A 15,413-nucleotide genomic window follows, 5' to 3' on the forward strand; every position below is an offset into this window, starting at 1 on the left:
TGCAGCAGTTGGGATGCCACTACCAGATCAACACACTTCCACGACCATCCTCCCTTCAAACAGCTGTGATATACAAAGATGAAGCTGTCTGGTGTGATAAGCCTGAACTCTCAACAGGGCCAAAGATCAGCTTTGTCCTGTAACATGGACTCATGACAGATGCTGCTTTGACAGATGGACTCTTCCTGTGTAAGACTAAGGTCAGTATTGGTGTCTATTCCTGAAGGCTATGCAGCCAATATTTGGCCAATCTCATTCCGTCCTCCACTTAGGTAGGGAGTACAATGGTTGAAACGATTCAACTAGTGAAGCAAAGTGATGCAAACTGCACAGCAAACACCACTTAGAATTAGGAAGTGCACCAGCATTTGCTGTTTTCCCAAATGAAGATACAGAGTCCTTGACTGAGAGGGAAGACAGTCTGTAAAAGCCTTTTAAAATTTTTATACTGTAGTATTTAACATTTATATAAGGCATAAAAATTAGTTTGGAAGGGATCAAGACTGTTTCAGTACAGCTGTCAGTGCCCTCTCTTATTTTATTGCCATTCCTGCAGCAGTCTCAAAAATACACTTTGTTCTGACTGAAAAATAAATGTTTGATGCTTTGCAAAATTTTTGGAGTGGGATGTGGGGGAGTTGTTTGCCTTTCAAAAATAGCATCTCAGAGGGATCAAAATAGAAGTTTATTTCCAAATTGTGATCAAGCTGAACTTTAAGTTTAGTCTACGTGAACACAACATGCTAACTTCCTGAGACAGGATGTGTTTGTTATAGGAAGTATCAGGTTCTGTGCTGTGGGGAAATTTTTAAAACTCAGTTTTTAACTGCAAAGCCTTAGAGCTCTTCTAAAGAATGTGCTGTGCTGACATTGCTTCCTCTGAACCCAGAGGGCAGAGTACAGGAGATAGTAGTTATTTCCACAAGTAACTTGTTAAAACAGTTCTGTTGATCATACTTGATTGTGAAAAGCTGTGCATTTGCTACAAACAAATTATATTAAAAGATTTTACTACAACAACTAGCTGATGGATGGACCAGTGGCCTATCATCACCAGCATTGTATGGTATTGGTATATGGCTAGTGCTGTGCCAATTTCTGCAGGCCATTTATGAGATGTATTCCTAATGCTTTTAGATCAGCAGACACAAGCAAGGCTGTTTTCAAGTCACTCTTTAGCTTTAATTTATATCTGTTTATAAGCTATGCATTTCCTTCCCTTCTGTGTGCTCAGATGTTTCCTCGTGCCTCTGGGTGGCATTGATGGGAAGCTGGTTTTGTCCACAGAAGAAGGTATCAGCACGCCTGAGTACAAGGGCTCGGTTCAGACAATGTGTCTGCGTCTGACCCGGTCTCAGAAAACTCAAGCCAGGTGCTTTTCACTGCAGATTCATGACCTCTGAAAATACTTCAGGTGTCTTCACTGTATCCGATTGGTTACCTTAAGACTGTATTAATTAAATAAATTCTGAAGTAACAGTAACCTTAAATGCAATGTTTCTGTAGCAGGCATAGAAGATTTTGTAATAGCTAGCTGTGTGTGTTTTCTCCCACTCCAACTTCCCCAGCACTAACTACTGACATAGCCTGCCTGTAAGTAAACAGGCTGCCGCACCGCGCTAACGACGGCTCAACGCAGCGCTGCAGGAATGCACCGACTTCAGCAGTTGTATTCACAAGCTCTTAGGGTGCAAAAGAAGGCGACACTGACTCACCCAAAGCCAAGTCAAGCAGAAGGTGAACCAATACCCGATGACAAGCTAACAGCCTCGGCTGGTCCGCGCTGGCCACAGGCACGGGCAGGGATGCCACCATGCTCTCCGGCGTGCCCCACACACCCAGCTACTCTTGCTTCTACGTTATTTGCCAAAGTTTGTTATTTGTTATGAATATTTTTCTAAAATTATTAAATTCAATCCAAACTTTGATAGGACGTACTGAGTGCATCTAGTACACAATGCTCTGACAGGATAAACCTCAGCATTTTTCCTACAAATTTCCTCCTCTTTGCACGATTGGAAGAGCATGCACTTCTCCAAAAAGTCCAAGTGCTCTTTTTACGCTACTTTTAAAGTTAGCATGTTCCTCATTTTTGTCTTTTGTTTGTTAGCACTTAATAAAAGGAATTATAATGAAATAGGAATAAGCAACATTGTAAACACATAGGAATTTGATCTTATAACATGCATCAAGATTTTAGTCTTACACAAGCAAACTAAGCTCCTGAACAGTGTATCCCTTCTCATTCACATAGCCTTCTGCTTTGCCAGCTATATGAAGATACACTGGCACTAGAAATCCAGGTCATGATTTTAACCTATGTAACCAAATCCACTAAATTATGAGCCAAGCCTTAAGGATTACCACTTTAGATAAAACCAACATGATCCCTGGAGATCTAAGTCACCCTAATTTCAGTATGACAAAGAACATGCATTCATTTCTTTTGATGTTATTTAAAGGGCTGCCACAATTTCCTGAAGTGGAAAAAATAAATTACCTATTTCAGTTTTTCTAGACTTAAAAAAAGCAATGAAGATGCAGGTTAATGCTTACAGATTGCCGCTTCTTTTATATTGTTATTGGCATCACTGATTCCTTTTTGTATTTCATCCAGCCACAGAAGTGCTGATTCATCTTGAGATTCCTAGAAAAAAATAGACAAAAACCTTGAAAAAGCCTGAATTATAACAAAAGTTGTCTGAACATACTGATTGAGTTCAGATGTAGAATCTCCTTTTATGAAGCCCTTGGACATGAAAAAGAATTTGACTGTTTAAAATCAGCGATAAAACGCATTCATATTCTATTTACTGATTTGAATAAACTCGTGTTCAAATACAAAGCTCTGAAAGTTTTCATGTATAGAAGACACCATCCCGGCTAAAGATAAATAAAAATTTTGAGCAGAGCTAGAAACATTTTCATTTCCATGATGCATAGGCAAAGTAACCTGAGTGTCAAATAAAACCACACTATGAGCCAGCACTGTTATAGTAGTATAAAGAGCACAAAGCAGAAGACTGCAGGAAGTTGGCTTTCTTTCAGAATCCCTTATTTGGAAAAGGTTCCACATGTACACCTGAGTACCTAACACATTAGTAAATAACAGCAAAAACTGACATAGAAAGACAGCTCAGGTTTAGTAATGATGACTTAGCTCAGGGGGTAAATGTTTCAGGAATTAAGCAGCAGAGCAGGTCTCACTCTTCCCACAGGCTAACAGTGCATGGCATTAAACCCAAGTTAAAATAGAAGGTGCGGGAAAGTGGGCTCTGCATCCCCACTATCCAACCCTGCTCTGGCTGCCCAGGTTCACAGACAAACCAACATTTCAGCTGAGAAAATAGGTTTTTGGCGCTAAAGTGACATTTAAAATCTAATCCAGTAGGTGGGGATACAAAATTCATTCTAAAGAGGAAATAGGAGTGCCAGGTCTATAAAAGACTAATGATGAGAGAAACTGGAATGTAGTGATTTGATAAAGATCTAGGAGTATATATGCACAAGTATTTCAGGAAAAAAAACCAGAAACTCTCTCAAGCTAAACAGTGAAGACAAAGAATGAGCTTCACAATGAACATGCCTGGTTTAGCACCCAACTCCAGGCCAAAAAGTCAATAAATCTGTTATCCGCAGAAATTGCAAAGAGAAAACAGGGTAAAAAACCCTAAAGACAGAGTCTTCAGTTTGCATCATATATGTAAACAAGGTAGCTGAATATCTAAATAAAATCAAGTAGTGTCATGCAATATCCTGACAGTGGACACAGACGACAAGTTTTTCTAATAAGAAAGTTAGAGTTAACACTTGAGAGAATGTATACTACATTCCCAAAATACAGCTGACAATTTTGAGAAAAGGATTGAGAAACTGAAAAGAATTCCTTATTTGGTGTCCAGCTTTTACATACTAAATACAAGAACAGACACAAATACTGCTCTGGAGCCAAGTACATCTTATGCTGAGCCTCACCGCTACCTTGGAAGCAAGACCAAGACTGGGGCTAATTTTGTCTGCTGAAGCTAGCTGTTGTTATTTGGCATTCAAATTAAAAAAAACAAACACACACCAAAAAAAACCCAAAAAACAAAGCCAGGCAGAGAAAAAGGAAGGGATCAACAAAACAGCAGATGGAAACAGGGGAAAGGTTTTAAAGGAGGCTGCAGGCTTTGGAGGGGTGGGAACTGTCTGAGTGGAGCCGTCAGCCGGATTGAAGGAGCACAGACAGCTAACTGTGGGTAGGGGGGTAGGAGGCAAAGCAGAGCACAGTTTTCTTAAGGCACGTTTGTATGTATGTGTGGCTTGCTTTCACCTTTACATTTGCTAAACTGAGATCACCACACTCTTCTCCAAGGCTGGTTTCTTTCTTCAGAAGGGTACACAGTTCAGCAACGTGGCATTTTGGTCTGTGGATGAGACCCTTGAGGCTTTACTAAACACGCCCTTTGATTTTGCCAGAAAACACCTTTTTGCCCCAAGTATCTGTATGTACAAATTCCAGTAGAATCTCCCGCATCGGGTTCAGGCCCATGGTAAATTAGGAGTTAAATTGCTGCTGTAAAGCAATTTTATCTCTGTGTTGGGCAGAGGCTGAAACTGAGTCATGTGTGCATATTTGGATACGTCACACCCTCTTGCTGTGGTAGACAAAGAACAAACTAGCTCCTTACCATAAACCTCATGCCTACAGGATGCTTCTGGGGGACAGATCGATCCTTCTTTAGTCCCTTACAAAGGGGAAAAAATCCCCCAGCAAAACACCTCTTGAGATGAACTAGAACAGCATCGTTGTCTGGCTAGCTGGATTTCATGTACTACAATGAAGATACTGGTTTTCACTGGGCTGCTCTCTCTTGCCTCCAGTCTTTTCACAACAGGTGAGTCCCCCCTTTCTATATCTATTCCATATTTTAGCCAATAACAGGGGCTTTTTGATAATGTTGGCGCTTCACCAGCTTAAATGAGTTGTACATGTATCACAGAAAACTATACTCTAGGAAGTTTCGCTTAAGGCAGATTTTTATTCTTCCATTTCAGTGACACCTTAACACCCCCCCCCAGTCACTTTCTATAAGGAATTTTATTTAAGGGGTCTTTCTGCGCTTACAGGAGATGCATCCTCACTGTAGTATTTCCGTAACGATATGATAATCTTAAACCTGTAGCATCTTGTTCTTTCTGCTTTAAAACATTCAACAGAATTACAACTTCACAGATGGTGCTATTAGAAGGAAACAGTCAGATAACTATTGTGACAAAAATAACCAAAGGAAATGATCAAATAACCCCACTACTTTTTTCTCACTGTAATTAAAGTTATTTTCAAACAAAGCTCATTTTTAAAAGCTATTTTTTTGTAAATATACACTACATATATATAAGCACATGCATGCAGACATGTCTTTTAAAGACTGATTAAAATTAATTTTCTGGATTAACAATGCAGAAAATTACTAGAAGAGATGCATTCTAATTATAATTTCAAAACATTCTACCCTAAGTCTGCCATTGAGCATTGATAAAAATGTTATTTCAGTATGGAAGGGTAAAAGAAAAACCCACAGGTTTTCATCCAAATTTCAGTTTGCTTCTGAATTCCAGTTTCAAGATGCATGCTGTAAGCTTTACATGAAGTCTCTTTACATTAACCACAGGTAAGAAAATTTTTAAATGACAAACTTAACTTCACAGCTGTTCATTCTGCAATATCTATTTTGCAACATATGGGTTTAGAAAGTATTCTGAACACATTTTGTGCTTCATCTGGAAGTGTCAATGTCTCTACAAAGTTCTCTACTAAAGACTGAGGAACAGGCATTAATAAAAGTGGCATCATTGGCTTTGCCCACATGCTTGCGATATTTACTCGCTAAAAATTTTCCTGCTGCATGAAAAGTTTTATTCACTCACCAATAAATTTAATCTAATATCAGCCCAAGCATTTGTTTTCAGTTGTCAAGACTAACTGCCCTTCCTCACATACGAGAAGCTGAAACGATCTTGTTTGCTTTAGACAGAAGCTGAAGAATAACATTAATTTGATATGTGAGACCAAAAAAATTAAGCGTTATTTCAATTGCCTAATTTGAAAGTTTCAGTATGTGTTAGGCAAGACAGCACTTTTTGCATCTTTTGCAGTCATGTGTTTTATCCATGAAGTGACAAGGATAGTGCTGCTGTTTGCTTTGGAAATTCTGATCAAGCCTAGACCAAGGCTGCTGCTTATACCATGAATTACCAACATTGCTGCTACTGGGAAAAGCCCTCTACAGGTGATAAACATTACACAAATGTCCGATATTTTTTGCCAAAGATTACTGAAAACATGCAAAAATGCAGAAAGAGCACCTTAATGCTAATTTCATGCTAAGTTTTCAGGGTTGGGTGTGAGATGACAAAAAAGGTGAAGATTGTCCTTGAGTACGTTTGATATGAACACTCAAAGCAAAAAAGAATGCCACCAAATCTTTTAAACATATATTGCTTTTCACATGGATATGTTTGCTTTTCTCTGTACCTAAAGGTGAATTATATTGCTAATCCAGTAGTTTGCTCTTTTTAACAATTTTAATTTTTCTTAAGCTTCAGAATTTTCACTGAATGGCTCCACAATTAAAACGGTGTCTCTTATCAAGACTTTCCGTGGAATTTCAGCAAGAGACTACGATTACATCCCCCCTTACGCTATAGAAGGGGAGACAACGACCATCCATATCAGAGAACATGAATGCTCTTCAAAAAAGTCAAATGACTCCACTTTAATAGAAGTGAACAACACTACGCGGGAGTACCTAACTGGGTCTCTGAGCACCAAGCTAATACCCGCTGTCTACCTCAGTGCTGTTTTATTGGGCGTACCGTCTAATGCCATCATTTTGTGGATGCTGCTCTTCAGGATCCGGTCTGTGTGCACTGCCATCCTCTACACAAACTTGGCGGTTTCAGACCTGCTCTTCTGCATCATGCTGCCCTTCAAAATAGCGTACCACATCAACGGGAACAACTGGATTTTTGGGGAAATGATGTGTCGAACTACCACTGCGGTGTTTTACGGCAACATGTACTGCTCTATTCTGCTGCTTACGTGCATCAGCGTCAGCCGCTACGTGGCCATCGTTCACCCCTTCACCTACAAAAGCCTGCCGAAACGTGCCTATGCCATCGCGGTCTGTGCTACTGTGTGGACCATCGTCTTTCTGTACATGCTCCCACTTTGCATTATGCAGCAAAGCTATTATGTGAAACAACTGGGCATTTATACCTGCCATGATGTGCACAATGCCTGTGAAACAATATCTTCCTTCCAGTTCTACTACTATGTTTCTTTAGCTATCTTTGGGTTTTTAATACCTCTTGCAATTATTGTTTTTTGCTATGTCTCAATTATACAAACACTCAAGACTCATGAATGGTTCTGGTACGTTAAAGTCAGTCTTTTGATCCTTACCATCTTTGCTATTTGCTTTGTGCCAAGCAATATTATCCTCATTATCCATCACATCAGCTATTACTATTACAACACAGATGGCTTGTATTCTTTTTATCTAATTGCTTTATGCCTTAGCAGCTTAAACAGTTGTCTTGATCCTTTCCTTTATTTTCTGATGTCAAAAATTAGAAGTCAATCCAATATTTATCTAACAATGGTTAAAATATCCAGGGAAAAATGAATTTAGTTCTATTTTTGTATTATTGGAATTACAGTTTTATATAACGTTAACCTAGGCCACCACAAACCTCAGGTGCAACAATTAAAAAATTAAAAGGTGTTAAAACCCCCACAATCTCATTAAAATATATTCAGAAATACACTTCTCCGGCTCTAATTTTATCATGTGTATTGCAACATCTGGTGTACTTAGATTCAGGGAAGTGGCTCCACCCCTCCATTTCCTTCTGAGATGACAACTTTCACGGCCACGGAGAAGAAACCAGAGTATCAGTCACCACAGCCTCTGAATACCAGAAGAGGAATCAATATCCAAACAACAATTTTAGGCCCATTCATGGTTTCCAAATACTTCATATCAGGTCTCAGCCCACAATCACTGCAGGAAGCTTTTGGCCCAGTGGAAATAGGAACAAGTAAAAGCACTTTGTACGTGCCCAGGAGCTGTTGAGTTTTGCAGAAGCTCCCTGTCACATAGCCAAGAGCAAATACTGCCCTGGATGTTGGAAATAAAGAGCCAGAGTCCCCGTAGGTTCAAGGAGCGGTAAATCTACAGCCATAGACATGGAGTCCAACACTTCCAAGGTAGCATCTGCTGTGAGGCTGCTTAACCAGCTTTGCACTGGAGACTCGTTCTTCCGCTCTGTCAGCGCCTGCTCTCCTCTAGACCGTGAGGATTGCTGGGAGCTAACCCTTATCAGTGTGAATCCAGGCATGTATTATTCTTGCTTGGTAAGCAAAGCAGGGAAGCTGTTTTGCAGTATTCTCTATTTCCACATCCTCACAGGAAATACCTACAGTGTTACAAACACTGAAGCTCGTTACGATTGATTGTCCACATTAGTAAAGGGCCAGCTTTTACGTTTACAGAAATTCAAAAGCTACGTATATATATTGAGTGTAAGTTCCCACAAAATGAGATCAGTGGTTGGCATTTGTATCTGTAAGTGTTGTGTGTAAGACAGTGATGAGAAAAAGCGTTTTATATCAGTTTGATAGTAGTACTGTAAAAAACTTTACTTAAATAAAATCATTTGCACTGGAAAATGCCTTCAAAGAATTTGCAGCCGACTAAGACTCTCCCTCTTCTATTTTTTCTGGCTCCTAATTTAAGTTAGGTTTAATCATGCCATTCCCTCAATATGCACAACAGCAGATTTTAAAGATAACTTTAAAATAATCCAGATGTTTTAAAACTGTTGTAAATAAAAAATGTGAACCTAACTGTAAAACCAGTGTGCCTATCACTCAAAAAATAAAATAACACAGGAACCATTTCAGAGTTTAGCACATCTGTTTAACTTTTCAGGTATCCATAACACACTCCCTAAACACAGGGTTTCTCTTCACTGGGGCCTGAATACACTTGGTTTGAAACAGCCTTGAGAACTGTTAGAAGCTGTGGTTTAAGATTACAAGAATAAATAAATTCCAGCATTGCATTTTCTGTTTCAAGCAAGGAGTAAGTAGGTGTGATGTGAGATTAAGACTGTAACAGGTACTGGGAGATTTGGGTGCAGATTCTACTTCCCCAAAGCCTTCACAGCTACATGGACATGACAACAGGCTGGTTAGAATAAATGAGCAGGTTTGACCCATATGTTTTGCCAGACACTGGGGAACACAGGAAATTCACAAGCAGACCTATCTGATCCTTGTAAATCAAATATTTCCTTTTATGACAGCTCACTCTTAAAACATGCTGAATGCAATTAAAGGCAGATCTGCTTTATAAACAGGGCTCAGAAAAAGTGGGGATTAGACAGACTTTAGATATTGCATTATCTTTTAAATTCTCATTTTTTTAAGGAAAGTTCAATCTAAATCATATCTTCACCTAAAGAATGATGTGATTGACCAGCACAGAAAGTAAGTCAGAATAATGCATCTGAGTGTTTATTTGGGGAGCTCCTGTTTACAGGAGATGTTTTAAGTAGTTATGAAAGGACTGCAAAAACAAAATACCTCAAGAGAAAAAGGCCAGTGGGAGTCTCTAGGAACATCACAAATTTTTGCATGAGAAAATTTCAAAAGAGATTGTACAATTTTTGTTCCAAAACTTGGAGACGCCCATTTGTTTCCTATCAGCACGTTCACGCAGGGACAGGAGCAGGCACACCAGGTTTGGACCCAGGGAGCACAGCAGCAGGAGTGAGCCAGGGCAGGGCTGGTGTGCAGGCACGTGGGTGCCTGTGGGCTGTAGGTCTCTGTCTCGGGGACATCCCACCTCACTTCACATGCACAAAGTGGGTCTGGCATGTCCCGGGTCAGCACTGCACAGCCACCACCTGCATGGACACTCTCTGCAGGCAAATACCAACCCTGGCCCTTCCAGGGCAGGTAAAGTAGTCAGCATGCCCTAAACCCTCCCCAGCACACATGGCAAGGGAGGAGGCTTTTCAGGATCCAGGGCTCGGTGAAACCAGCCCTTACCTGGGAACCCAAACAAGAAATTGAGATGTGCAAATGCCTTTTGAAAGCTCTGATAGTGGATTGCAGAAACAGTTTCACAGCAGGTACCACACGTGAGGTGGCAAGATACCCAGAAGATATTTCTACAAGCCAAAGTTCAGGGACTTTCTCCGGCTGACCATACTACTTTAGGAAAGCATTATGTGAATTTTAAGCGTCTTTTCCAAACACCGGACATTTTAAGTGCTGTGCTAGTAGCTTTAGCTAATCTCATGTTCAGCACATCCTGCAAAAGCTGTTAGGCTGATCTTTGTTTACGCTTCCCTGAGCTGTGATGCTAACCAGGGTGCTGCTTTTGGGGAAGCAGATAGCAATATCCTGCTGAGAGAAGTTTAAACTGAAGGCACACGCAAGACAACCAACCAGCTTGTTGTTGCTAGATAAAGCCAGAACAGAAATACGTACAAAGCTCCATTATAAAACACCAGATTTAAGCAACAGACTCCTCAAAGTACTTCCCAGAGGTTTGTTAAGGAACACCATGACTCCTTCAGCATGACTATGGCTCCTTTCTGGCAGAAACCTCAATTCCCATCCACAATGTAAGTACTTGCCTGACACAGTCTAGTAACTAGATCCTTGCATAAATTCATAACTACATCAGGGCCGCTGCTGCCCACATTTTACAATAGCTACAGCAACCTAGTAGAATTAAAAATAAGCAAGGTTGTGTCAAGTCAGTAGTGACACACATGCAGAATGTATCTTAGTATAAATACATGGAGAATTAATCCCTTTTGCCAGTAAGAATAGGTTGTAGTGAAAAATTACTTAGTGCCAGTTCGTCGTCATTGGCTTACTTCCAAGGCCATTGGCACAGCTAATCCTAACATTGGGGGTAACAGGACAGGGACACACGCGTAGGTGAAAAGACATGGCATTTCAGTTCTGACAAACAGCAAAAGTCAAAGCTCTAACCTTGCATTTCTGTGCTTTGGCATGGTGCAGAACATCCTGATAATGCCTTGCATTTACTGGTCTCACATCTTGCAGCTTGGCTGTGGGCAACAGTAGAGCTTCTAGAGTTTTCTCAGGATTTCCTTGGTCAATTGCTTCATTAATGTGGCCGATTGCAATGATTCCTATGAAATGGAAAAGTTATTAAAAATGTAGTCAAAGAAAGTTGCAACTTATCTGATATCGGGTACAAACAAAGCAGTAACATAAAGAAGAGAAAAATCAAGTAACAATAAGCAGAGGCAGCAACAGCAGCTGATTTAAAAATATTTTAGCACAAGTATTGTGAAGGTATTAAGTTGTACAGTTTTCCTTTCTGCCACAGTTATTTATTCATCTGAATCTACCTCTTCATAAAAATCAAATTTTATCCTTGCCGAAAAAAGGAAAACAGCCTTCCCTACTTTCAGGGCAAGAGTATCTACGTGAACTTTAAAGAAAAGTTGGGTGTCACATCTAAATATGTTCACCTACATACTTGCTCAGTGCTGAAAAAACTTATTTTCAAGTTATTTCAGACCAGATAACTTGAAACCGTGACTTGGACAAACACATACATACTGACCTCCTAGCTACAACATTACACAGCAACTTAACTTCATTTCTTTAAATTTTATCTTAAATAACCAATCTGATAATATTGACCTTAAGAGAAATCACTTGATTGTTTAGACCAGTGGCACTCAAGACTTCAGTCAGCAGATAACATGGTCCCATAAAACCTCTAACTCATTTTCTTCAGACCGGTCTCAACATGTTAAAATCAATTTCTTCCTAGCCCTAGTGCTGAAACGCGCTGCTCAGGGTACTTTCTCCCTACAGCCACCGCAGAAGGGCACCAGCCACAGGCTTCCCCACCACCTGTGAGGGATGGCATCCCTGCCAGCAGCAGATCATCTCTCACCAAGTCTCTCCCAGACCCACCGCAGCCCAGCTGGTGGGGTCATGGATCCATGCCCTCAGAAGGCTTTGGGAATGAGCAATTTTTCTAGGGTGCTACCACAAATGAGGGACCGTGCAGACATGTGGGCTTGCTCATGGAAACAGAGGCCACCCTTCTTCCTCCCCTCTCTGCCCCAAAAAAACATGTCCCAGGCAGAGGCCAATGTCACTGAAAACAAGTCGAGCTGTTTTAGTACTAAAGACTGACTCTCCTAATGTAAGACCACCTTTAAGGCCTGTTTCAATCCTAGTGACCGCAGAGATTCAGACAAAAGACTGATTATGTCAGTCAAATTAGCTGCCCAGCATCCCACCCTGCCGGATGGCACGCGTTGCGAGCAAGCCGCAAGGGTCCACGGCAACCACTCAACTAGATTTAGGAAGCGACAATCCATTTTTAGTATTTCTGTAATATAAAGCTGCTCTTACCAGTAATGAAACAGTAGCGCACACGACACTGACGGCAGTGCAGGAAGGGCACACGCACCATGCGTCAGTGACACCCTGGAAACAGCCTGCACCTTACAAAGGCTCTCAAATTATACTCCAGACTGCTTCCCAAATGCCAACCTCTCCTTCCCTTGCTCCAGCAAATCAGGTCTAACTTGAGAGCCTCAAATTTTAGTAAAAAAAAAAAAATCATACTTCTATATCTAATGTAGAAACTTGGTCCTTTAGCATTTTTGAAGCCCAAATGACCAGCTATCACATTTAATAAAACACCACCCTTTTAGGGCAATGCAGTTACATTCAGCTTCAAAAATAAACTCTAAATCCATTTGTAGCATAAAAAGCTACTGTCAGATAGGAAATCAACTTACATAAGGAGAGCAGGACAGACAATTGCACTGCATAACTTCTTACCAAGTCCCTTGTGAAAATCAAGGGCTTGGAAATCATTTACCATTAAAAATTTTTCCATAGGACACCGCTTGTAATTTCTTGCCCAATATGCTCTTTGCTTACAATTTCTGCAAAATCCCCAAGGTGAGACCATCCGGTGCAAATACTGACAGATACTGCCAAGGGGGCAGAACCATGGCATTTGTAACACTGCAGAAGGCAGGCACCCTACAATGTCTCCATCATTCAGACAGCCAAAACATAACCAGGAATACTTCAAGGACATTTAAAGACTAATGGGCATTGAAAATTATTTAATGGTCTCTCTTGAAAAGTGTCTATACAAGTCCATTCAGCACAGAAATTTTTGTACCAAGGACCAGACTATCATCTCTGCAGGCGTTGTAGAGGAAAAATTACTTACTTTCATTTTCTTCTTGAATTTGCATATTAACCATGTCAATGCAGTTCTGGATATCATTCCAGCTTAAATAATCTTGGCCTTGAGATGAAGCCTCTGACTTAATAGACAATAGTGTATCAGCATAACTATAAGAAGATATAAAATATATAAGTGTATTTCATATAGAAGATATACTGCCATAAAGAATTAGTCAGCTCTATCATCCATCGTTTAGTACCTAGTATTTTTTTTTCAATTAATGAATTTTGGACAAACTCATCTCTTGCCAGAAATTATCAGACATGCAAGCTGCCTTCCTGGTTCTACACATGCATTTCAGGATCTGTACACTAATTTAGAGCACTTTTCCTGGCAACATGGAATGATGGTAATACATACACTGAACATACACATTGCTGTATGGCACCACAGATAAATCTGGGAGAAACTATGGTCAGCTTCTTGCTACCTTAAGTTAAAGACCAGGATTTCTGCCCTCGCATCAAGTAGCAGCACCTCCTGCTACCACCATGCTCCTTCCACGTGGAGGATAGTGGGCCATCGACAGAAGAAGGGAGTAAAAAATTATGCTCCTCTCCCCACAGCTCAGGGTCCTCCAAGCACAGGCTCTGTAGCCTGTGTCTACTCTTCTTAGAAGGATCATGGATCAAGATGAGCTGGAAACCTTTGTAGTAAACTCATGTATACATAAGTTAAATAATTTTCATATTCCTGAATCGAGCATACAACTGCCACAATCAAATACCTGTCTTCTATTTCCAGCAGAAACCTGAGAAATGAATGGTTGCCAGAAAAAATACAGGCAAAAATAATCATTTCCCACTCTGATTTGCCATTCCAGCATTCAGCAGCCTGCGTTTAAGTGCTTCCTGAGCTAGAGGCTATGTATCACTGGAACAGGTTGCCCAGACAGTTTGTGGCTGCCCCCTCCCTGAAAGCATCATGGCCAGGTTGGATGAGGCTTTGGGCAACCTGGTCTAGTGGAGGGTGTCCCTGCCTGTGGCAGGGGGGTTGGAACTAGATGGTCTTTGAGGTCTCTTCCAACTCAAACCATCCTGTGATCACTTTAATAGTTGCAAACAATGCTGTGCTCTGTTAATCTATCTAATTTGAAATCTTATATATACTTGAGGAACAAGTCCTCCTATTTAAGTGTTTTGTGAGATAGCAGTTCCTTATGTAAATTTTAAACTTGATTTTTGATAGTAACCAATCTTCTCACTCCAATTCTCATAAAAAAAAATGAAAACTAAAGTTATAAGAGGAACTAGCAACTTTTATTAACTCTCCCTACAACATGCACGCTTTTGCTGACCTATGTCATATTTCCCCTAAATTCTCTCTTCTAGGAAACACATTCCTAACAAGTTTATCTCCCACACTGCACTTTTTCTAACTCTACTTTATTCCTTCTGGTATTGTGCCATCAAAGCTTCCTGCGATATTCAATGTATGGTTGGCAGCACAGATTTATATAATGGATTAATAAAATTTTATTTTAGTCTCTACTCCAATTAATTCCTAGTGTTTCATTTGTATTGGCTGGCACAGGTCATAGTAATATCAGCCAAAAATGCTGCATTTGGTCACTTTGGGGCCCATTTCTGTATATTTATAATGTTGCTTCTCTTGCCCACAAGTATCACTTTACATTAGCAGAGGCCAAGTAGCAGATTAATTTTGCTCCTCCTTAGGGCATTCTGCTCCCTCTAACCAAACCACTGGTCTCCTACTCCTGTCCTGATGGCTTGGAGACACCTAGCAAGGGCAGCTCTCAGATTCACGTTGCCTGGCAGCCTGGTGAAGATCTTCAGCCACTGCTGTCCCGTTTGCCTAGTAATGCCTTCAAACGGCACATGGAGGTTTCTACCACCTGTGACAAGGCAAGAACCAGTCCATGCCCCCACATGCTAGGGGCTCAGGTGTCTCACAAATCGTAGTGTTACCTGATACGTTTTGCAGGTACACAGAAGAGCGCAGAGGCAGCAGCACATGGCTGTGACATGTCAGGCATGTGGCAGTGAAAGCAGCTGGCAGCTGAGCCAAGGCTATTAAATAATGTTGAACATGCGCGTGTGCCACAGCATTTTACTCAGCTTTTTA

General features: G+C 40.6%; 2 protein-coding genes across 12 annotated transcripts in view; one reads left to right on the forward strand and one right to left on the reverse strand.

Moving 5' to 3' along the window:
* IQGAP2 (IQ motif containing GTPase activating protein 2) overlaps nucleotides 1–15,413 on the reverse strand; it is a 127,059-nt gene that overhangs the window by 28,790 nt on the left and 82,856 nt on the right. For 7 of the 9 annotated variants that reach the window (XM_054811089.1, XM_054811088.1, XM_054811091.1 and 4 more), the window contains 3 exons: nucleotides 13,311–13,435; nucleotides 11,063–11,226; nucleotides 2,557–2,647 (listed from right to left, as the gene is read on the reverse strand). In XM_054811089.1, coding sequence (XP_054667064.1) covers nucleotides 2,557–2,647; nucleotides 11,063–11,226; nucleotides 13,311–13,435 — 380 coding nt within the window. The remainder of the gene's footprint in view (nucleotides 1–2,556; nucleotides 2,648–11,062; nucleotides 11,227–13,310; nucleotides 13,436–15,413) is intronic. The other 2 variants (XM_054811094.1, XM_054811092.1) reach the window with 1 other exon arrangement.
* On the forward strand, nucleotides 4,662–8,946 carry F2RL2 (coagulation factor II thrombin receptor like 2). Of its 3 annotated transcripts, XM_054811098.1 has the most exons (4): nucleotides 4,668–4,880; nucleotides 5,587–5,657; nucleotides 6,142–6,275; nucleotides 6,586–8,946. In XM_054811098.1, the coding sequence occupies exons 3-4, from the start codon at nucleotides 6,233–6,235 to the stop codon at nucleotides 7,671–7,673; spliced, it is 1,131 nt and encodes a 376-aa protein (XP_054667073.1). In that variant the 5' UTR covers nucleotides 4,668–4,880; nucleotides 5,587–5,657; nucleotides 6,142–6,232; the 3' UTR covers nucleotides 7,674–8,946. The 3 variants fall into 3 exon arrangements, with proteins under 3 accessions (XP_054667072.1, XP_054667073.1, XP_054667074.1); XM_054811099.1 differs by lacking the exon at nucleotides 5,587–5,657; XM_054811097.1 differs by lacking the exons at nucleotides 5,587–5,657; nucleotides 6,142–6,275 and having other exon boundaries at nucleotides 4,662–4,880.

Source organism: Grus americana, chromosome Z (assembly GCF_028858705.1).
Source record: "Grus americana isolate bGruAme1 chromosome Z, bGruAme1.mat, whole genome shotgun sequence".
Lineage (NCBI taxonomy): Eukaryota > Metazoa > Chordata > Aves > Gruiformes > Gruidae > Grus > Grus americana.